Source organism: Cornus florida, unplaced genomic scaffold (genome assembly GCF_030987335.1).
Source record: "Cornus florida cultivar Cherokee Brave unplaced genomic scaffold, ASM3098733v1 CherokeeBrave_3.0.0_Hap2_Chr04, whole genome shotgun sequence".
In the NCBI taxonomy this organism is placed as follows: domain Eukaryota; kingdom Viridiplantae; phylum Streptophyta; class Magnoliopsida; order Cornales; family Cornaceae; genus Cornus; species Cornus florida.
In genome coordinates this window covers 104729484-104751193 of record NW_026775574.1, presented here as the reverse complement: position 1 = coordinate 104751193, position 21710 = coordinate 104729484, and the positions used below count along the sequence as shown (strand labels likewise).

At 34.1% G+C, this 21710-nt stretch overlaps 4 protein-coding genes across 4 annotated transcripts; 2 read left to right on the top strand and 2 right to left on the bottom strand.

Annotated features, from left to right (window-relative positions):
* Positions 1-24: 24 nt before the first annotated feature.
* LOC132305505 (MAPK kinase substrate protein At1g80180-like) lies at positions 25-315 on the bottom strand. The gene has a single exon (XM_059803139.1). The coding sequence runs from the start codon at positions 313-315 to the stop codon at positions 25-27; it is 291 nt and encodes a 96-aa protein (XP_059659122.1).
* Positions 316-1717: 1402 nt separating this feature from the next.
* On the bottom strand, positions 1718-6838 carry LOC132304454 (protein OVEREXPRESSOR OF CATIONIC PEROXIDASE 3-like). The gene is made up of 5 exons (XM_059802133.1): positions 6498-6838; positions 4765-5097; positions 4251-4601; positions 2837-3166; positions 1718-1956 (listed from the first exon to the last, which is right to left on the bottom strand). The coding sequence occupies exons 1-5, from the start codon at positions 6708-6710 to the stop codon at positions 1810-1812; spliced, it is 1374 nt and encodes a 457-aa protein (XP_059658116.1). The 5' UTR covers positions 6711-6838; the 3' UTR covers positions 1718-1809.
* Positions 6839-7355: 517 nt separating this feature from the next.
* On the top strand, positions 7356-12745 carry LOC132304453 (uncharacterized). The gene is made up of 3 exons (XM_059802131.1): positions 7356-7544; positions 9847-10078; positions 12186-12745. Exons 1-3 carry the CDS (start codon positions 7444-7446, stop codon positions 12480-12482), a joined length of 630 nt encoding a protein of 209 aa, XP_059658114.1. The 5' UTR covers positions 7356-7443; the 3' UTR covers positions 12483-12745.
* Positions 12746-13499: 754 nt separating this feature from the next.
* Positions 13500-19241, top strand: LOC132304452 (uncharacterized). Its single transcript, XM_059802130.1, has 8 exons — positions 13500-14512; positions 15297-15449; positions 15672-15809; positions 16077-16151; positions 16612-16674; positions 16772-16942; positions 17596-17921; positions 18498-19241. The coding sequence occupies exons 1-8, from the start codon at positions 13987-13989 to the stop codon at positions 19098-19100; spliced, it is 2055 nt and encodes a 684-aa protein (XP_059658113.1). The 5' UTR covers positions 13500-13986; the 3' UTR covers positions 19101-19241.
* The last annotated feature ends 2469 nt before the right edge of the window (positions 19242-21710 follow it).

The following is a 21710-nucleotide window of genomic DNA, read 5'->3' as shown; positions in this document are numbered from 1 at the left end:
ATAATAATTTCTTGGAAGAGCTGTTCAGGTGTTTTTCCTGCACTTGGATTTCTGAGACGGAGGCGGCTTTTTGAAAGCACCCAACAAAGGAGAAGGCTTTTTAATGGCAGCAGTTGGTGCAGAGTTGCTGCGAAGGTAAACCGGAGATGATGCCGTGCTTGAGCCGCCATGTTCCACCATGCTAGTCATGGTGTCATTGACACTTTGGCAAGCTCTCAATTCTCTCGGATCAATCTGCAGCAACTTATCATCCCATACTATACCTGATGAACCTTGCCTCCTGAATGACTTCGCAGACCTCTGCAAAGCAGCCATATATCCTCTCTCTCTCTCTCTCTCTCACACACACACACACACACACACAAATGGTATTGGGTTGATTTAGTGTAAATCCGAGTGTAAATGATTGGTTTTTGAACTTATATATAGAGAGAGGATAGTAAAAATGAAGGAAGAACCAAGGAAAAAAGGCCATAGGATGGGATCTAAATATGATTTTGGCATGTATGTGTTTGTACTTTATATGTGTATATATATGCTAAGTGTATGCTAATTGTCTTTATTAAGGGAATCTAAATGATTTTGGTATGCATGTGTTTATACTTTATATGTATCAATATATGCTATAATGTATTCTAATTGTCTTTATACAGAAGAAAATTTGAATTTTTATACAGAATTCATGAACTTTCTTTGCTATGTCCTTTAACTTGTCCTTTCTCAAGCCATGCACATATACCAAATGAACTACCTATTTTCAAAGAATATTAAGTTGTCCTTTCTCAAGCCATGCACATATACAAATTTGATGGACTATTATTTAAACATAATTAATTAATTGAGAGAGATCTAAACTTGACATTTATCAGGCAGTGGACATTTTCTAATCATTTGGTTTGACATATTTTTATAATAAACTTGACTTGGCTCATTACATTCATTCAAATTGTGTCGCTGTAGCTCATCAGGTCAATTTGATTTTTTTAGTTTTCTATATATATATATATATATACACACACACACATTCTTGAACATATACCATTTTTTAGAACTCATCAAAATTATTTGTAGTTACAGATTTTCAGCACTGATGTCATCATTGTTATTCCTATATGACATGACATTTTAGGTCAGAACATTGTGAGTTTGGTAGAGAGAAATGGAAGAAAATAAAAAATAAAACAAAAGAAAAAGGAAATGGATGTATATGATTTTTGTTTTTGGTATAAATTGAAAGAAAAAAAAAAAAGGAAATGGAAGGATGTGGATGAATACATTAAAGTTTGATGAGTTAATTTTGTTATCGTTCCAAAACCCTGAAACTTTATTAATACCAAATTTGTCATTATTTTTATAAGAGAGAAATTTTTTTAAAAAGGGTATTAAATTTCGACAGTTTCCTTTCTTTCTTTCCCCAAATTACCATTCTTTCTTTTCTTTTTCCATCATTAATCAATCAAACACGATAAATGATTAACTCTGTACTCTCTTTTTCTTTCTTTTCTTTTCCATCATAATTAATGTTGGTATCATTTTTTTTTTTTAATCTTTTTCTACTGTACCAAACATATCCTTAAATATTGGAGCCACCAGCAGACTTCATTTAGGTGTTTAATTACTTATTTGCTGCTGCTGCTGCTGCTGCTTAAATTTGGTGCTCTTGTCAAGTTAAAGAGCAGTTAGTCTAAGAAATCTAGAGGGGAAGAAGAAAAAGAAGAAATGAAAAGCATCAACATCTATATAAATTTACTCTGCATCAGTTCTGGAATATACACTACAACAGTGTCGTCTTAACAGAAGATCAAAATTTCAGGTAAAGACAGTTTCAGTGGTAGACCTTTGGTATGGAACGCGTCGATCAGGAACCCCTTCTTCTCCACGTTTGTCTTCGAACCATTTCACAACTCTTTTACGAGGCAGATTAGTCACGTGTACAATGCTGCTAATCATCGCATTCTGCATTGATGTAATTGAACAGGGAGTATAAATAACCTTCTGATTTCCAGCAACAATGAGAGCAAAACTTTTTAGTTGTTTACCGATCAGCAAGAAGCACAAGACTTAATTCCCAACGAATTTTTTTTTAAAAAAAATAACAAGAATTTGGACACCAGTGACAAGAAGCAGATGTACAGAAAGAAATGTTCGTATACCGATGGGATAGTGATTTCTAATTGCCTTACTAAGGAAATGTGAAAAATGAAAAAATAATCAGATAAATGCTTAGGCATGTAATAGAACTTGACACAATGAGGTGGTACTTCCATTTCTATGCACTATTTAATAGGAATCCAGTTAAGTTTAATACAAGGATATGACCTAGATTCTAGACATTCACCATTTATTTATTTTTCAGAAATTTAGCCTAAAAATTGTTCTTCCTAATGTCACTTCATACAAACCCAAAAAGTGGCTTAACAACACTTCTATGTGATATTTTCACACCCAATACAGAAATCTGATTTTCTTTTTCCTTCTTTTTTCTCTTTTCAGTATATATTGTGGAAAACTAGTCACCTGTATCCAGAAATTATTTTTTAATAGAGAGCAAGTACTAATTACTACCTAGTTACTGATGACAAATTCAAGCATTCCACCATTTTTTCCCGGGTAAGTAGGGTGTCCCTACCACGTCAAGTGTGGGACTAAATGCTTTGGATACCTACAATAACCCCCTAAACCACAGGTATTGGGCTAGTCGAGGGTGGAAGCGTAAGGCTCCAAGGAGTTTAACACGAGACATGAGTTGTGTAGAGGCTCAGTGCCAATTCACCTATTCTAAGTGGGTTGACCAATGAATTATTCACATAACCATTGTACAAGAAACTTTACTCACAGTTGGGCGCTTTGTTCTTTTATAGACTCTCTCGAGGGTTTCAACCTGCACTTTCTTCAATCTCTTCTGAGCAGACCATCTGCTTTGCATGACGTGAATTGGTTCAACCTTCGCATCAGGTTTCTCTGCTTCTGTTTCTATTTCTGTTTCTGTCTCTGTTTCTGTTTCCAAAGAAGCAGTTTCCAAGGGTTTGCTTTCAGGCTCTGAGATTGTTGAAACAGGTTTATCGGGTAAAACAGCACTCATCATTAGAAGATCTGGAGGGGGATCACGAAGTAATTTGAGAACATCAGCTCTATCAAGACACAGATCGGCAGCAAGATTTTTTATCTGCAAGACAAGAAAAAGTAAGCATAACTAGAATAGACCATTGAAGATATAACATTGTAGGTAAGAATGTCAACACCATTGTACAAGTCCAGAAAGAAAAGTACGAAATAAAGTGAATTCTCTGTTTCTGTTATCCCTTTGTTAGATTTTCACTATTTCGTCACAATTCAGGACTACAGGCCCATTTGGCTTCTTGTAGCTTTTCTTGTGTTATAGGTAACATGGTATGTAAAGCACTTTTAAAAAATATTTGGTTTCCACAAATACTCTTTCTATATATTTTTTCCCTCTACTTGATAAAAACTAGAATCTTTAACTTCGCTTAAAAGCTCTATTGAGCCAAAAAAAATTTAGCTCTCTAACAGCAACTGCAAACGGTCACTAATTCTAAGCAAAATATGAATACGCGCTGAACTTGGTAATATCAATAGGAACTAATAGTTGTAGAAGGCAATGAAATATTCCTATATTATAATGAACTTATGTAGAAAGCCTTCGTTTGAAACAACCAAACTGATCTAATTGATTCACTCTGTTATTCTATTCAAGCAGAAATTTTACAGCATTATGTTAATCCTCTCAACAGGATGGCAGTTTCTTAAATGCTCTTCAAATCTCCAGCAAACTCAATGATTAGCTTCCTACAATTTGCCCTGGTTATGGTCCTAGCTGATAAGGCGAATTTTAAATTTCCAAGTAGCTTTCTGACATATTGAAGTGATAAGAGTCAAGAAGCTGTAAAGCACAGCACCATATAGGAAGCACTTCATGAGTTCCACAAAGGCAATGCCCCACCTTAGATTAATTTGCTTTAATGATTTCCACCTGGTTGGCTGGTACCTAAGTTTTTCTGGACCAATTAGAAACTTAATATTGTAACATTAGGGGTCCATTATTGTGGAACCAGAGAACAACTTAAACAATGTAGGTGGTGAGTACCCCCATGAATGTAACTTCTTCCTACAGATAAGTTTGATGGTAACACATAAGCATGCATTTTTACCGAAAAAATTGTTCTCGGATCATATCGACCAATTGATAATTGCTATTATTAATGCATAGATGACAATGTAAAGATACTTACACTAGTTTTACGGCGGCCATTCTTCAAAGCATATGCCAGTCTTTTAAGTTGCCACCTTTTAAGTTTCAATGGTTTTTCTTCCTCTTCTTCTTCATCATCATAATCTTCAGCTCCATCCTTGATTTTATCATCCTCAGTTGAATCAAGTACTACCAATCGTTCATCATCCCCTAGTGCATCTTCAAACTCTCGTTCTAGCCTTGCAAGATCTTCCTCACTTATCTCACCATCACCATCATCTAGAGATGGGTCATCATTTTTAAGATCATCTTCCAGCTGATTAAAGAGTGCCTCGAATGCATCTTCATCTATATCATCATCCTCTTTGATATCATTATGAGACGTTTTTTTCTGTGATAAAAAAAAATAATAATAAATAAATAAATAAATGTGGTGAGCACCCCCACAATTATAAATTCTTCCTACAGATTAGTTTGATGGGAACACATAGCATGCATTTTTATCAATACAATTACTATTTTTAACGCATAGATGACAATGCAAAGATACTTACACTAGTTTTATGGTGGTCCTTCTTCAAAGTGTATGCCTGTCTTTTAAGTTTCAACGTTTTTTTCCCCTCTTCTTCTTCATCATTGTAATCTTCAGCTCCATCATTGACTTTATCCTCAGTTGAATCAAGTACTCCCAATAGTTCATCATCTCCTAGTGCCTCTTCTAACTCACGTTCTAGCCTTGCAAGATCTTCCTCACTTATCTCATCATCACCATCATCTAGAGATGGGTCATCATTTTTAAGATCTTCTTCCAGCTGATTAAAAAGTGCCTCGAATGCATCTTCATCTGAATCATCATCCTCTTTGATATCATTATGAGACGAATTTTTCTGTGAATTATATATATATATATGTAAAGCAAATTACATCATATACCGTAGCATCCAAAAAATTCCTACAATCAAATTATATCTGGAAAATAAAAAATAAACTATACGAAACTTATTGGAGAAGAAAAAGAAAAAAGATAAAAGACAAAGAAAAGAAAGAAAGAAAGGTGTGCAACTCAGAAGTTCTACAGAAAATGAGTAGCAATTGATACAGTCCAGCCGTGAAAATTGAACACTTGCTCAACACCAGTGATGAGAAACAATGTCAAACCACATCTAGCTTGTGAGATCTAAATGTGATACTTTATGTTCCTAGAAAATATAAGCATGGTGGAGAATGTATACATGATAACTTGATTCATTTAAAATGCAACTAAATTACAAGAAAATTGCTCATGAATGACTTTTACATCCATCAGAGTCCAAATGCACCTGTGGTGGTGAAGTCAAGTATCATGTCACCTAATGAAACGACCTATTGCCTTCATTAGGTGTCAGCAAGTAAAGCATTGACCTAAGCATAGCCTATCTAAATGCACCTGTGGCGAACTCATATTTGATATTCCAATAGGCTTATTGCCGGGGCATTCATTAACTTTGTGGTGACTATTTGATCTGGCATTTAAGAATGTGCATGATAAGGCTATATTGTTCATTTAAAACTGCATTTTGCCTTCCTTCAAATTCATTTCATCTTATAAGTGAGTGATTTGAGACATAAAAAGTAAAGGGTGATTCGAGACATAAAAAGGGAAAACCGAGGATACCATAATCCCCAATTCCTTCAATTTTTGCAGACTTTTGCAATGCAAATTTCTAATACCTATTTGGAAAATGATGAGGACTCACATCAAACTAAAATTATGGAATGTTTTCAATGCCCATTCGTTTTCAGTGAAGTTTATGCTGTAACAACCCTAAATATAAATACAAACACGCATGTATAATTCTTAAGTTTAGATTTAATATCAAATGAATGGGCAGGGCTAACCCTGTAACCATACAATTAAAACCAAACTGATTCTGGATTTGAAATAATTAAGTTTTAACTCATTTTCCAACATTTAAAATGAACTAACTAGATGTAAAGCAATACAAGAGTTTACACTAATAGAAGATAAACTTATCACTGCAGAAAGTTTCTAAGCCAAAATGATTGTGCAAAATACACAGATAACAAAAAATTTGCCCCTAACAATTAAATTAAAAAACAAGTCAAACATTTAAATGCCATTATCTCACTACCCTTCATAGCTGAAACCTTTACAATCCGTATCCGCATAATTAGTAAAAAATTGAACATACAATTCTAAATTGCTCCACTTGGTTTATCTACCTCAGTTTGTTTTCTGGGCAACCAAACAAGGTTAAATTTAGAGGAGGTGAGAAAAAGTTTGTACCTTCTTTTTCTTGGAGGATGAAGAAGTGATTGCAGAGTTGGTGTTGTTTCGACGGCGGCGAGAAAAAGTGAGGACGGAGCGAGAGAAGGAGTGGCGTGGCAGGACGAGATTGGGATTGAGACCGTGAGGACCCACCAAGAGGCGATTGTTGTGTGGAGCTGATAGATATCGTAGAGTCATGGTGGATGAATGGAAGGAAGAGGTAGAAGCCATCGTTGTTCTTGTGCTGAGCTCTCTCTGTGTGCCTATATATATATATTTTTTTTATTGATGCCAACAGAAGAAGAAGTGGAGCTTCGTGAGGATGAGGAAATGAAAATCCATTGGGAAGGGTTTTAAGGGGAAATACACCATATGACCGTGTACAGATGACAACTTTTGCAACTGCCATTAATTTTCTTTTATTTTCGTTTTTCTAGAAGGGTTTAATATAATGAATTTTTTGGAAACTTCATAACTGTTTTTTTTTTTTTCAATAAATATATTGACTTACAATATACACACCATTTAAATTAAAAATAAGATTTAAAAACTAAATTTAAAAATTTTTCGAATTCCTGCCAACTCTGTCAACCGAATACACCTTCATAACTATTTTGAGTCATAGGATTTCAAAAAGTTCAAAAGATTTAGGTAAATTTCGCACAATAATTTCTAATAGAGATTTACTAGTAATTATTAAGATATATTTAATTGTTACCTAAGGACCTTATTGGAAGGTTTTAGGAGTTATTTTAATCAAGCTAAACCTTATTAAATACTAATTATTTACTGTAGCAATGAGGGAAAAAAAAAAAATTAAACGTCCTCGTAAGAATGAAAGAGAAATATGTGTATTATATGCGTATGATTGATTTCAATTTTAAAGTGCCAGAAACGCCTGGCACTGTTCTCTCTTCCTCTCTCTAAAGCTCAATCTCTCTCTCTCTAGACTTTCTTCTCTGTAATGGCAACTTCTTCATCTTCGAAAGGATGGTTGAGCAATCTCTCGACTTACGCATCTCGCGTATATTTCTTCATTATCATCCTTCAGATCCCTCTTTTCAGGTAAAACCTCTCACACCACTCAAACCCAATTCGTCTCAAGCCATTGGGTTTTCAAATTTAAATTGTCAAAAAACGAAAGAAAAAAAAAAAAAAACTATATACCCTTTACTTATTTTCATTTCTATGATCTGTCTCTCTCTGTTTCTCTCAAAATTTTCATTACCCAACTTGTTCTTCAATCTGGGGTTTGCTCACACTTGTTAGTCATCATGTGTTTAGAATTTAGATGCTCTTTGTTTTGATGAATCTGTGAGATTTTTGTACACACTTAAAAGGTGAACTACTAATGAAGTATTATTTAACTATAATTAGATTCCATTTTGTTTCCGGTGGTACTATTAGATCTAGGTTTGATATATTTATTGTATCTCTAATAATGATAACCCTGTTGTTTTTTGTTATCAAAATGTTGGTAATTGATCTACAGAGTATAACTTGTTTGTTATTACAGAAATGGTTACCAGAAAAAGACCATAAATTTTGCAATCATTCATACCTAGCATATTTGTTTCAGACTTGTACTTGAATTAATTTCAGTATTGGTTTTAATTTAATTTAATTTTGTAAGTACCATAGCAAGTAGTAAACCAACCCAAATAAGTTGGGTCAAACCATTGAAGCAAAGAGTTATTTATTAGCATGAAGTTTAGTTACTTCTCTCATCATAGCAAATGTTAGGTTTCTATCGGTCTATTCGTCAAATTGATCTGAACCCTTGTATAATTAGTCATAGAATGAATTGTGTTGAAATTGTACTAGAAAATTTTACTTTTGCAAGTTATTTGCTCTCTAAACTTTACCCATTTGATCACTGGCATTATTTGCTTAATCCTACTAAAATTAAGGTACTAAATGGACTTGTATCTAAAAATAAGCTTCCTATATATGTCATAGCTCCCCTTTTGAACGATTTTCTAATATATTTTTACTTATCAAAAAAATATATATGTCATAGCTCATGAGTTATTTCAATAGAAGTTCATGTAATATTTTTCTCTAAACAATGAAAGATAAAATTCCTTCTGTTGTTAATTTAATTATATACACACTCTCTCTGATCTTAAAACTTCTATATATGCTGATCTTAACCTTTATTAACATTAAATCTAATTTACCTATTGTGATGTTGTAGGACAGATCTTAAATCTTTGACATAGTTTCTGTGTAACTTGATCTTAATATGATACAAATTATGTATGACTATCAAAAAGTCTTGAGATTAATTGACCTTTTTTAAAAAATATTATTCAGTTTTGTTCCTACTAGTGCGGGGCACTGGGAGGGCGGAGTAGGTAGACATGACTTCTGCTTTTGTTTAAGTGAATTGGTTGCTGTTAGACTTGAACCCATCTCCATATCTTGATTTGGTTTAAGTAGGTTACATATGTATGAGATAATTATGATATGTTTTATATAGGGCATATCAACTTACTTTTAGTGTTAGAATAGTTTGATAAAATTTCTGGAATATATATGTGTGTGTGTATATATATATATATATTTTATCTGGAATATATATATGTGTGTATATATATATATATATATTTTTTTTTTCAATCCAATCATTAGATTATATAACTTAGTTGTGCTAATCATGCACACCAAATATCTAGTTAATCAGACATATGTAAGTGTTTCATAGTTCTGTTTCTCTACATAATATATTAGTATAAAATTCTAGGTGTTCTAAATTTCCAACCGGTTGATCTGTGGTATGTTTGATAAGTATGAGAAGGTCATTAAATCCACTGGAGGGATTGGAACAAGTTGAAATCTATAATGAATCATTGGCAGGTGTAAGTCTAGTATGCCACATTTAAATGCAAAAGCCTTATGTCATATCACCTAAACATTCCATATTTACCATGCATAATATTTTCAAGTTCCAATGTTATCTTGTCAGTTGTTGGTGTCTAATGTTCTTGAAAAGTGATCGTACAATATTAAGCTTTTGACTGTCACCTGGTGACTTCAAGATCCCTAAGATCCGTCTCCTGAGATCACCCTTGCTCAAATGTGGGTATCAGAAGCCCACATGCCGCTGAACTTGTTTTCTCTTACTGTGTCCAAGTTATTTGCTTGTTTTCCTTTGTATGTTATCTCTTTCTGTATTGATCTTGTCTTGAGATCTATTATCATTAACATAATTATTTGGTAAATCTGTATGTACCACTTGCCTTTCTCCATGGTAGGTGGACAATAAATACTTCTCTATCATGGAGATGAATGGCAACCAAGAAAAATTTAATATACTTCATGCTATTTCTTCAGCCTTTTAGTGAATTTTATGTTACTTTATCAGGGTACCATGTAGAAGTGGTATGTGTTCAACCCCTATTCAGGTCACTTCTTCCCAGTTAATTGCAAGTGAGATCATCCCAGTTTCTGTAGTGAAGGGCCTTCTCTATCCTGGAGCCATTACAAATGGCCTCATCAGCAACATGACTGTTCCAAGCTGGGATAATCTCCTGAACATCTACAACCTGACTTATGCGAAGGAAGCTTCTGCAGTAACTGATCTACAACGTCTAGAGGTTTGGTTTTTCAAAAGCTCATTTCCCTGCTTTCTCTCGTGCTTATGCTGTTATGGGGACAAATTGAATATAGCAGCCCATCTGTCAAATTTTTTTGTTTTGAAAAGTGACTTTTTGTCTTGACTCTTGTGTGCTTTACTTCTACTTTCTCCTGAATTTACTTTGTAAAAGCACTAAACATCCCCTCAAAAAACTTCTCCAAACCAAAAAACCCACTAGAGAACTTTTCCGTCCAAAAACATCAAGATTTGAAATATAGTATCTAAATGACCGACTGTTAAGCCCGAGTAATTTTGAAGAGGAAATTGCCATTGCTTTCATGCATGAATACCAAACCACACAACAAACCTACCCCCTAATCCCCAATCTGCACCCAAAACAGGAAAAAGTAATAATAGCTATTGTACTGTTGAGAGAAGGGGCAGAACGGGTTTACCACCACCTCCATAATTCAAGCCACCGTCATCATTACAAACCATTGTCGCCTTATAAATAGCTATCAGTTTCTTCACTACTATATGCCCCATCCGCCCATTATCACCACCTATTTCTGTTGCTACTACGAGTAAAGACAATTTCGGTGGCCGATGGACCCAACATCCATCAATCACTTGAATTGCTACTGTCCCTGTTGAACCTACCTCCAATCACCATCCCAATCATTAGTTCCATTTCCTAAATAATCGGTTGTATTATCTTCAAAGTCTAGTAACTAACACACCATCAATCAATACACTGCGTGTGTTACCGACACACATACACATGTAAACACACCCATTCAGATTTCTCTCTCTCTCTCTCTCTCTCTGGTATTTCTCAACAAATTAAATCAACATTCAGTCTATTATGTGCATCCTTGTGTTTTTGTGATTGTGACTTCCCAAAATCAGCACTGTGGCAGAGGTAGAGTCAATAAAACACACAGAAATTTTCATGCACACACATACATTTACGTAAAAAATCCCTATTTGTACATGTTCATATATATATATATAGAGAGAGAGAGACACACACACACATGCACACGCACACATCACAGGCTTAGTGTCCTTTTGTAACAGAGGTGGTAGTGCCATGGCCAGTATTAGTGTCTATCTCGCTGATTGAAATACTCGTGACACGAGATTTCAGACTCTAGTTTATGATGTTTTTATGTTTTAGGGGCATTTTTATACAATAAAATTCTTCCCTGAGGGCACTTAGCAACAGTTTTATAATTGGATTTTTCTAATCCAGTTTTGGTTTTGTAGATCTTCTTGGCTATATATTGCTGATTTCTAGAATTGAAGCCTTCTTTGTAGGTTTTTGATAGTATTATTGTCATTTCTGTTTTTTGGTAATAATCTCTGGAATCTCTGGATACGACAAATAATCATCCCTTTCAGGCATCACTTTAGTCTATTTTGATTATTTTCTTGTTCCTCCCAATACCTGCTGATTTCCATCTACTTTCACTTTCTCACTTATGAGCTATGATCAGAAAGGGGTCAATCATTTGTTAATTAACAGTACTCCATTATCTCAGATACATGTTACATATACACTACTGTAGTATAATTTGTTACATGAATTTTGTACCCAACTTTATAAAGACTCTGGATGTCCATAACTTATAGTTGGCACACATTACCCTGACAGTCACTTCCTGTATTTCTGGAGCCATTGCTTCCTGATTTTCGTTTTTCCATTTTCACTTTGCTCTCCATGTTTTAACTTCGTATTTCTTTATTTCTTTTTATCTTTTATTCTTTCAGTGCCTCCTATATAAATAATTTGAGTGATCGGTACTTGATATCACTTGCAAAAACAGGATTGAGTAAATTTATGTTCATCCAATTTGGTGGCTGCTTGGGAACATTTAGATTTCAAACAGATAAACATGAAGTATATTGAAATCCTTCAAATCATGTAAGTGAACATGAACGAGCCACAACTGCTGGTTTCGTTCTCTTCCTCAAAATATCCGCAAAACTTGCCAGACAATGTTCCTTTGTGTGTTTTCCCATGAATGAATATTTGGATAAGCCTTCTTACCACGATTCTAATTTTAAGCCCCTCTCTTTTTTTTTTTTTTTTTTGGTCTTTAATCTCAATGCTCTTTGACCAGGTTCTTGCAGGAAGCTACTTCTCTGTGGCAGGGGCACTTGTGGGTATAATGAAACCTGGAAGGATGAGCATGTTCGGGACCCTTCTGATAATTTGGGGCCTTGTCAAGGAAGGTATCCTTGGAAAACCAGTAAACACAGATCCTGCAAAAGCCGTTTTTGTCTACCCGACAATGTTGATTGTGCTGGTTTGTGCCTTCTCTTCTGTAAAGTACGACGTAAAGAAGGTTATGAGAAGTGCCCCGCCTCGACCTCTTGCAAAACCTCTGAAGAGCTCTTCAAAATCTAAGCTGAAATGAGTTTGAGATGTTAATACTTCTGGTTGGAAACGGATCTTATTCTTCTTATAGTGTTTTGTGGTTGATGAGTACAACAATCTGTCTATGCCCCTGCCAAATCATCCTTTTTGAAGCATTTTATTGCTTAATTCAGTCTTAGATTTGTCCAGGTTTCAAGGTTCATTGATTAGTAAAGCAACAGCATGTTGAATATGTATGAACTTGTTAACACTCTCTTTTGTTGCCCATAAGATGGAAAGAAATGGTGTGCAAATTTTGAATCATTCACAAGTTGGGGTACAAATTTTGCTTTGATTATTGTAGTATTGTGGTAGGACTTTAATTTTAGTGAATTATTTAAAAGTTCAGATATTTTTTAAATTTAATTAGACTAAATTCATTTAATGGCATTAAAAAAAAATTTAAAAAAAATTTCACAGTGGGGCAACCCAAACGTCAACCCACCCGATTTTGATGTGGGATGGGTATAGAAAATTACAATAATATCTTTTGAAGACAAGTTTGGGATTGGGTTAACTTGTCATGAAACTTGTATGTCTTATTGGAGAAAATTTTACATTGTTCTGGACTATATAGCTACATGGTTCAGGGACTTTATAACGGCATGGTCTATGTCAATTACAACTTGTCAAACACACATTATCTTTATTTATATTTTTACTTACCTGTTATGATTTTTTGGGACCATGTAATCCGAAATATGTAATAATTTCTCATCATTTACGTCAGTATGTGTTGCTTGTCCAAAGCTTCAAGCTTTCTTTAGGTTGTTTTTAAATATTCTTTCCTTCTCCATTAATTCTCATTTATCGAAAAAGCAAAAACAATGTTACACAAACATGTTACAAAAGAGTTATTCCTCGATTTTTATATTGTTTTATTCATGAAGAGAATTTTTTTTCTTTTTAGACTGTAGTAAAGAAAAAGTAAAAGACAAGTATATATATATTATAAAAAATTTAGTGGGACAGTACTAAGATTTTAATAAAAATTGTATGTATATAATAGAAATAAAAAAGACTTTAGTGGGGCCACATTTGATGACGACACTTGCCGAACATGAGAATTGCGGGACCAATAAAGCTTGGATTATATCAAATTACAAGTAAAGTATCCAATCTCCAACGTCATCTTGAAACAAACTTACGTGATGCCTAAAATTAACATAAAAGCAAATATATAGTTGTCTGATATGAGGGTTTTTATTCCTTAATTTTTTTTTTTTTATTTCAAGAAATCAATAAAGTGGCAAAGTAATATTCCTATACAGCGTCTAGCTCCGGCTCGCCTGTTTCTTCCATCCCTAGCTTGCTAGTTCTATACTGCTTGGAATGAAGTGGTGAATTTATGTATATTATTTATCGCAAAACAATTTATTTACCGGGAAAAAAAATTATATATATTGCTTTATTGCTGCGTGTCTCACTTCCAGTGTGGTTGATCATCCTCTCGGACCAGCTACTGATCATCGCCTTGGTAAGCTATTGTCTCACCGACTATATAAATGCAACAGTACGCAAACGACGTGATGGAGGTGCCAATACACGGACCGGCATCTAAGGAAAGCTACCTGTTCACAAATGCCAAGAAAGGTGCTTGGAATGAAGTGGTGAAGTTGTACAAGGATCACCCAGAGGTTCACAAGCTCAAGGTCAACACAGCAGGGGACACCTTGTTGCACATTGTTGTCTCGGAAGGGAAACAAGATGTTGTTGTAGGGCTAGTGTGGGCACTGAGTACGAATGTGGAGGCTCTGAGAGTGAAAAACGAGAGAGGGAATACCCCTCTCCATGTTGCAGCATCACTGGGACTCGACAGGATGTGCGATTGCATTGCGAGTAAAGACTCTGAGCTAATCGGTGTTCGGAACAATAAGGGAGAGACTCCTTTCTTCTTGGCCGCTCAGCGCGGTAACAGAGACGCTTTTCTTCGTCTCCATTCCATCTGCGGCACCGAGCGAGGCTACGAATATTGCAGAGGGAATGGTGGTGAAACTGTTCTTCACTCCACAGTCCGTGGAGACCATTTTGGTATGCACTACTCTTGATATATTTTGAGTATTGTCCATATGTCTATATGTGATGTAACTGAACGTATGTTCAAATTAAGTCATAATGTTTCAAAATGATCAAAATACTGATACTCAAACACATTTGTCTCTTCTGTAACTTGAACCCTAACCTTCTTTTGGGGTTCATTGATAATTACTCTTACTATATATTTACATGTACGTACCACATGCAGATGTACCATTCTTAATCAAGGGTTGTGTGACTCAGTTGTATCTTTTCTACCTCCCAAAGTAGATGGTGAGGGTTTGAGTTTTCAAAGAAACAAAGTGTGTATCATTTTTTGTGCAGACCATATTATCATATACCACTTTTTCTACACAGAAAAAGGGGTACCTATGTGTACAAAAAGTGATACCTATATATGTGTATAATAGTTGTATGTACATGCACAAAAGTGGTATCTGAAAATAGTAAGAGTAGTTTAATCCATGTCAACATTTTTTCGAAAAATTGTGACTTTAGCTCCGTCAAATGATAAATATGGATACATAACACCATGTATTCGTAATAATACCTATAACTTTGATGCATATACCAACTTAGATATCTGTACAAAATTTAGAATATATATAGTGTTTAATTATGATTGATTTTGTAATTTAATCACGTCAAGAAAGATGCAATATTCGGATGTACAATATATATATATATGTATGATTAATTTATGTCATTAATTAATTTATTCACTGATCACACATTAATTTATTTGTTTGACAATATATTTATCTTCGGTCCTTGACAGATTTGGCATTTCAAATAATTATTAGATACGACAAACTTGTGAACCATATCGATGGACAAGGACTTTTTCCTCTCCATCTTCTTGCCAACAATCCTTCGGCCTTCAGGAGTGGGAGTGATCTTGGAAGGTTCAAACAATTCATTTATGATCATTGTAAGTCTTAATCTGTCTCCTTCGGCCTTCAGAAGTTGATACATGTTCCGTAGTTATATATTTATTTAGAGTAGTGATACTTAGGTCGAAAAATTAGTCCTTGCCGAAATATTATTTATTAGTTATTTATGCAAAATATAAGAATGCAAAAATTATGTACAATTAACTATCCGACTTTAAAATCATTTTTCATATACGTAATACCCGTTGTTATTTGCAAAGGTATATCCGTTGTTGAGCTCAGCAAAGCGGAAACTAGCTATGACCAACTTAATGGATTGGAGAGTGAAGTCGTAAAGGTTAATCCAATCAATACTCAAGGGAACTACCATACCTGCATCAACTTCTTTCGACTATTTGGTGTGTATTTGTGTTTTTTTTAATATATATATATATATATATATATATATCTTCAGTGTGACTGATTTCAAGTTTAAACTTGAGTTCCTGAGCTGAAAATTTGGTACCTCTCCATTTGTATATTTTCAGTGTGACTGATTTCAAAGTGGTTATCTTTAGCTAGGTTCAAGCATAAAATTAAACTTATTTATGATTTTTTAGTTATTTTCTTGTGTTATAAAGTGTTGAAGTTGAAACTGAGCAAATTATTATTATTTTCACTGTCAGTTACTTTCGGAAAAAATACTCAAGAGAATGACGCGGAAGCATATGGCAATGGATTAGTTAATCGGAACCAACAAGGTGAGCTTTTTAATTAAAACCCCACATTCATAATCTCTTTTATATATTAAGGTTCGGCTTCAAAGATAGTAAGTGTTACAAGGGAGAGTTTGTCCCATATCGAATTCAGATAGAAAAATGTATGAATATAAATGAGTAGGTATGCAGTACTAACCAATAATTTAAGTATCCACCTTTATAGTAAAGTGATTTTAGTATTCCAACACAATCTCTAAATTTAAAGGCAATAATTATAATTAATTAATATATATTTTTTGGTAAGCTAATGAGTAATATATTTTTCTTACTTATAACAAAAATTAATTAAGATATGAATAGTGACACACAGTCGAACACATTCGACTAAATTTATGTGAGTAAAATTGAATGACATGATAAATGATTATATATATTATCATACTTAATGACATCACGAACGTATTTGAGCATTATTAATTAATTCTTTTATACTGAATTTCAGCTTTTAGAGATCGCCTATATGGCAAGTGCATCAAGCTAATATCAAAGATGATGAAAATATTTGGTACGTACAGTATGATCCATGCATATATAATTAGTTAAGGTCATTAACAATTAATCAACATATGTATGTGTGTGTGTGTCTAACATGTATATGTTAGTCCCTTCTGAGATACGGAAGATTAAGATGGAAAAAGAGAAGCACACATGGTCCGTCCAGGTTATGAAAGAACTTCTCAACCGCGACTCTCCATATAATTATGATGTCAAACCAAAGCCGCCTTCGTCAACTAGTGATGGCACAGACACAGTTGTGAAACAGCCCAACAATGGTAATTAAAGCATCAATAGTTTCATTTCAATCATTGCACTAACTAGCTATAAGAAAATGTTCTATTTCAAAATTCAGTCATAGATATTAAATTAGGGATAATTACATATGTATGAAATTTTGGACTACTATGCATTTAAGATTTCATGGAGTAAAGGTCGCTATGTTTTGATAAAATAGAGTTAACCAAAATACTGACGTAAACATAAAAAGACATTGTTCATTTGCCCAAACCACCCTTTACTATTTATGAGTATCACTTATATTGATGGTATGTACTAATTTTTTGCACAGAATTAAATACTATTTTTATACACACATGTACTATTTTTTGTGTGCAAACCATGCATCAAAATGGTCTGCAAAAAAACCAAATACTTGCGTCCACAAAAGATGGTACCTCTATGTACAATAATAGTACTTACATACACAAAAGTGGTACCTAAAAATGTTAAGGGATTAGCAACGTTTTCTCATGTTTACATCAGTATTTTGATCAACTCTATTTTTTTTCGAAACATCATGACTTTGATTACATAAAATAGTAAATAAGGATCCAAAAGTCCATGTATACACAATTATGTATATACATAGATATATGTATATATAGTTTATAGAATTGAATCATGGATGTGATGTGTTCGGTGATGACAGGCATGGAAAGTAAGGTGTCGCCCTTTTTAGTCGCTGTAAAGCAAGGCATCATAGAAGTGGTGCAGGAAAACCTTGAATGTAATACGTTGGCCATTTATGACACCGATTCTGATGGCAAAAACGCGGTGCTCTTGGCAGCAGAATATAGGCAACCCCGTATATACAACATGTTGCTCAACCTTAAAGCGAAAAAGAAAGGACTGGACGCTATATTTGGTGAAGTGGATAACAATGGCAACACTGCATTGCACCTTGCTGCCATAATTAGCCCTTTCCTTACTGCAGCCGCCCCATTGCAGATGCAACGTGAAATCAATTGGTACCTGGTATGTATATATATACATACATATACATTTGTGTGTAAACATATATATATATATATATATATGCGCACACACACATATGAAAAAACATTGGGATTATTACATATAAATGGTATTAATGGCTCATATTTACTATTTGATAAAGTCAAAGCCTCGTCATTTCAAAAAAATGAAATTGACCAAAAGACTGATCACTCTCACAGAGATACTAGTTTTAGGCATATAGGTACCACTTTTTGTGCATCAAGTATCACTTTTTTACTTTTATTCACATAGGTACTACTTTTTATGCATCGAGTTTAATTTTTTTTTTGTACAACACAAAAAGTGGTATCTGTTGACAAAAAATGGTATCCGCATGCACAAAAAGTGGTACCTATATGCTAAATATATATGATATCTATGTGAGGGTAAACAACATTTTTTCATATCTTCATTTTTTCGAAACTATATGAGACTTTGATTCCATCAAATAATAAATATGAGTCATTAGCACGGTTTATATATAATAATCCCTAACATTTTATAATCTTTGAATTTACATGATAATGATAATGTACTGGTTTAAATGCACTGCAGTTCGTCAAGAAGTCCGTGCCATTGCATTTACATGAAAACAAAAACAACGCAGGCAAGACATCAAAGGAAGTGTTCATCGAACAACACGAGGACCTCTTCGAAGCCGCTGTTGAATGGTACAAAAGCACCTCCACCGCATGTCTCGTCGTCGCCACCCTCATCGCGACAGTGGCCTTCACCACTTCAACTACAGTGCCCGGTGGCGCCAACCAAGACACAGGATCTCCAGTTTTGGAAAATCAGCCAGCATTTCTGTTCTTCGCAATCTCCTCCTTGTTTGCCCTATGCTTTTCGGTTATATCTATCATCCTTTTCGTATCACTTTCAGCTTTCCCAAGCAAGCATCGGAGAGAGTTGGGGTCCTTTCCTCACCATAAGTTTGTGTTGGCTTTGACTTCACTCCTAGCCTCCATAGTCGCTATGTTAGGCTCCTTCTGTGCAAGCCATTTCCTTCTTGTCAAGGAAAAACTCTCCGTGAAGGCGTTTCCACTCTATGTTTTCACATGTTTGGTGGTTTATCTTTTTGTTATACGTCCCTTATACGATGATTTTATAAAGCCCATCCTTGGAATAAAGTCCATCCATCTAAGCACATCCATCTAATTAAGCCCATCCTAAGTACAACCTTAACGATAGGCAGTGGTTGGTGTGTCAAACTTATGTTACGTGTTTGGAAGTTAATTCAGACTTATATTCTATCTTTGTAGTTTTTGAAATTCAAATAAATTGGCTTGAACTACTCTATCTTACGGATGTTTATCTTTTGTCTTATATATGTGTTTATTTAAAGAGGCCATGTAATCAGATTTTTATGCAGCATAAAAAGTCTTGTTATCTTATATACGTATATTCTCATTATCCTTTCTGATAGTTTAATACAAATAGCCAAAAAGAATAACATTATATTCAATGATGACATGGATCAAAAGGCTACCAATTTTCGTACATTATTCCATCTTTCTTACGTATTAAGCTGTGAAGGGGGCTTATAAGGAGGACTTGTCTCGTATCGGATTCCGATGAGAAAATAAATGGGTATACATGAGTTGGGTGTTAATCTCACATAACAGTTTAAGTTTTTAAGTCGAACCGCAAAGCACCCAATCTGGCCTTTACGGTTGGCATCAGAGGTAGACTCAGTCACCCCCATCCCGGGTAGGCACGGTGGCTCGAGTTGTAATGAGAGAATTGCGAGTTCGAGTAGGAGAGAGTGTTATAAAGATGACTTGTCCCATATCAGATCTAAATGGGAAGGTGAATGGGTATCTATGGATTGCGGATATATATATATATATATATATATATATGGGTTGCGGATCTGGATGGGAGCCCCACCTAACAAAGGTAAGGCCACAACTTGGATGAGTTGGACGGGTTAGAGATATAGCTCGAGCCTAACTCGAAATATAAAATGTTCAATTCTAACTACCAAACTTGAATCCAACTCATCCTTTTATTTTCAAACTAGGTTTTGCAACTCTGATTGAGAATTTGAGTAATGGCCAATCACCACACTGACCTTGAATTAGTTTTAGATTAAATTACTCTTAAATGTAATTTTTTTAAAAAAAATTATTACAATTTTTTAATAAATTACAAACAAATTCTTAGAAAATTAATCCCCCAAAGTGTCAATATATAATTAATAAATTAAAATTTAAATAAAGTAAGTTGAAAAGAAAAAAAGTGATAGTAATTTGAATATTATATATGATGTATTTAAAATATTAAATAAATATGAAAATAATATTAAATTTTGGTTTCGGGTTGGCTTGAGGTGCAGCCCAACCCCAATAAATATGAAACTAATACTGAAGTTGGACAAGGATAGCCTACAACTGTGGAGAAAATATATAATATTTAGAGAGTATTTTGACACTTGGTATTCTTCCCAATAAAAACATTTAAATTCACTTTAAAAAAAATTACTTTTCTATAAAAATAAATAATAAAAAATTCATTAAAAGGAGTATCACATATCAAGTTCCGGTAATGCATTGTTTCTGAAGCTTGTCGCCAAACTTTCTCAAAGTGAAATATGCCCACTATCAGAACTGTATTCCTTTATTTTTTTTTATACTTTACCCGGGTAGTGTTGTTCTTGACTTGCTTAGGTTGTTTTTGCATATTCTTGTGCTGACTCCGAATCTTCTCCACTCGTTTAGGTTGTTTTTGCATATTCATTCCTTCTTCAATCAATTTTTTGTTTATCGAAAGAACCGAACACATAGTACACAATCCATATTATTATAGTATAAAAGAAGTAAAAGAGAATTCTACTACTATATAAAAGGATCAGAAAATTAATTAAGGTCAAACTATTATTATAATCCAAGCTTTTGTTAATGTGCACGTACACATGCAATGCTAATTGTCCATAAAGTTTGATTATGTATGAACTTGTTAACACTCTCTTTTGTTGCCCGAGATGGAAAGAAATGGTGTGCAAATTTTGAATCATTCACAAATTGGGGTACAAATTTTGCTTTGATTATTGTAATATTGTGGTAGGAGTATTCATTTATTTTTCTCAATGGTATTAAAAGAATAATAAAAAATTCACAGTGGGCAACCCAAACATTGAGCCACCCGACTCTGACGTGGGACGGGTATAGAAAATTACAATAATATCCTTTGAAGACAATTAAGTTTGAGATTGGGTCGACTTATCATAAAACTTGTCTAAGTGGAGAATATTTTACATTGTTCAGGATTATATGACTATATGATCCATGTCAATTACAACTTGTCAAGTAGATGTGTCATCGTTATTCATATTTTTATTTGCCTATTATGATTGATTGGGAGTGTGTAATAATTTCTCGTCATTGATGTCTGAATGTGTTTGCTTGTCCGAAGCTTCAAGATTTGTTTAGGTTATTTTTGAATATTCTTTCCTTCTCCATTAATTCTCATTTATAGAAAAAGCAAAAACAATCTTACACAAGCATGTTACAAAAGAGTTATTCCTAGATCTTTATATTGTTTTATTCATGAAGACATTTTTTTTCTTTTTAGACTGTCGTAAAGAAAAGGTAAAAGAGAAAAATTACAAAGCTAAAGAAAGGCTTGATCAAGGTCCTTCTTGCTGCAACCAACAAAAGCATGATGCAGTCTGTCTACAGTCCACACCATGGGTGTAAATTGATCTGCTGAAATAAGAAAGAAGAAGGGCTGATGAGATAGCAATAATGAATCGTAAATAGCGTTCGG

Excerpts from the sequence above, each read along its gene's own strand:
- LOC132304454 (XM_059802133.1), bottom strand. The coding sequence starts at position 6,710 with ATGGCTTCTACCTCTTCCTTCCATTCATCCACCATGACTCTACGATAT. Across the intron at positions 5,098-6,497 it reads CATCCTCCAAGAAAAAGAAG|AAAAATTCGTCTCATAATGA; the intron begins GTACAAACTTTT and ends TATAATTCACAG. Across the intron at positions 4,602-4,764 it reads AGGACCACCATAAAACTAGT|AAAAAAACGTCTCATAATGA; the intron begins GTAAGTATCTTT and ends TTTTTATCACAG.
- LOC132304452 (XM_059802130.1), top strand. The coding sequence starts at position 13,987 with ATGCAACAGTACGCAAACGACGTGATGGAGGTGCCAATACACGGACCG. Across the intron at positions 14,513-15,296 it reads AGTCCGTGGAGACCATTTTG|ATTTGGCATTTCAAATAATT; the intron begins GTATGCACTACT and ends GGTCCTTGACAG. Across the intron at positions 15,810-16,076 it reads CAACTTCTTTCGACTATTTG|TTACTTTCGGAAAAAATACT; the intron begins GTGTGTATTTGT and ends TTTCACTGTCAG.
- LOC132305505 (XM_059803139.1), bottom strand. The coding sequence starts at position 315 with ATGGCTGCTTTGCAGAGGTCTGCGAAGTCATTCAGGAGGCAAGGTTCA.
- LOC132304453 (XM_059802131.1), top strand. The coding sequence starts at position 7,444 with ATGGCAACTTCTTCATCTTCGAAAGGATGGTTGAGCAATCTCTCGACT. Across the intron at positions 7,545-9,846 it reads CTTCAGATCCCTCTTTTCAG|GGTACCATGTAGAAGTGGTA; the intron begins GTAAAACCTCTC and ends TTACTTTATCAG. Across the intron at positions 10,079-12,185 it reads CTGATCTACAACGTCTAGAG|GTTCTTGCAGGAAGCTACTT; the intron begins GTTTGGTTTTTC and ends CTCTTTGACCAG.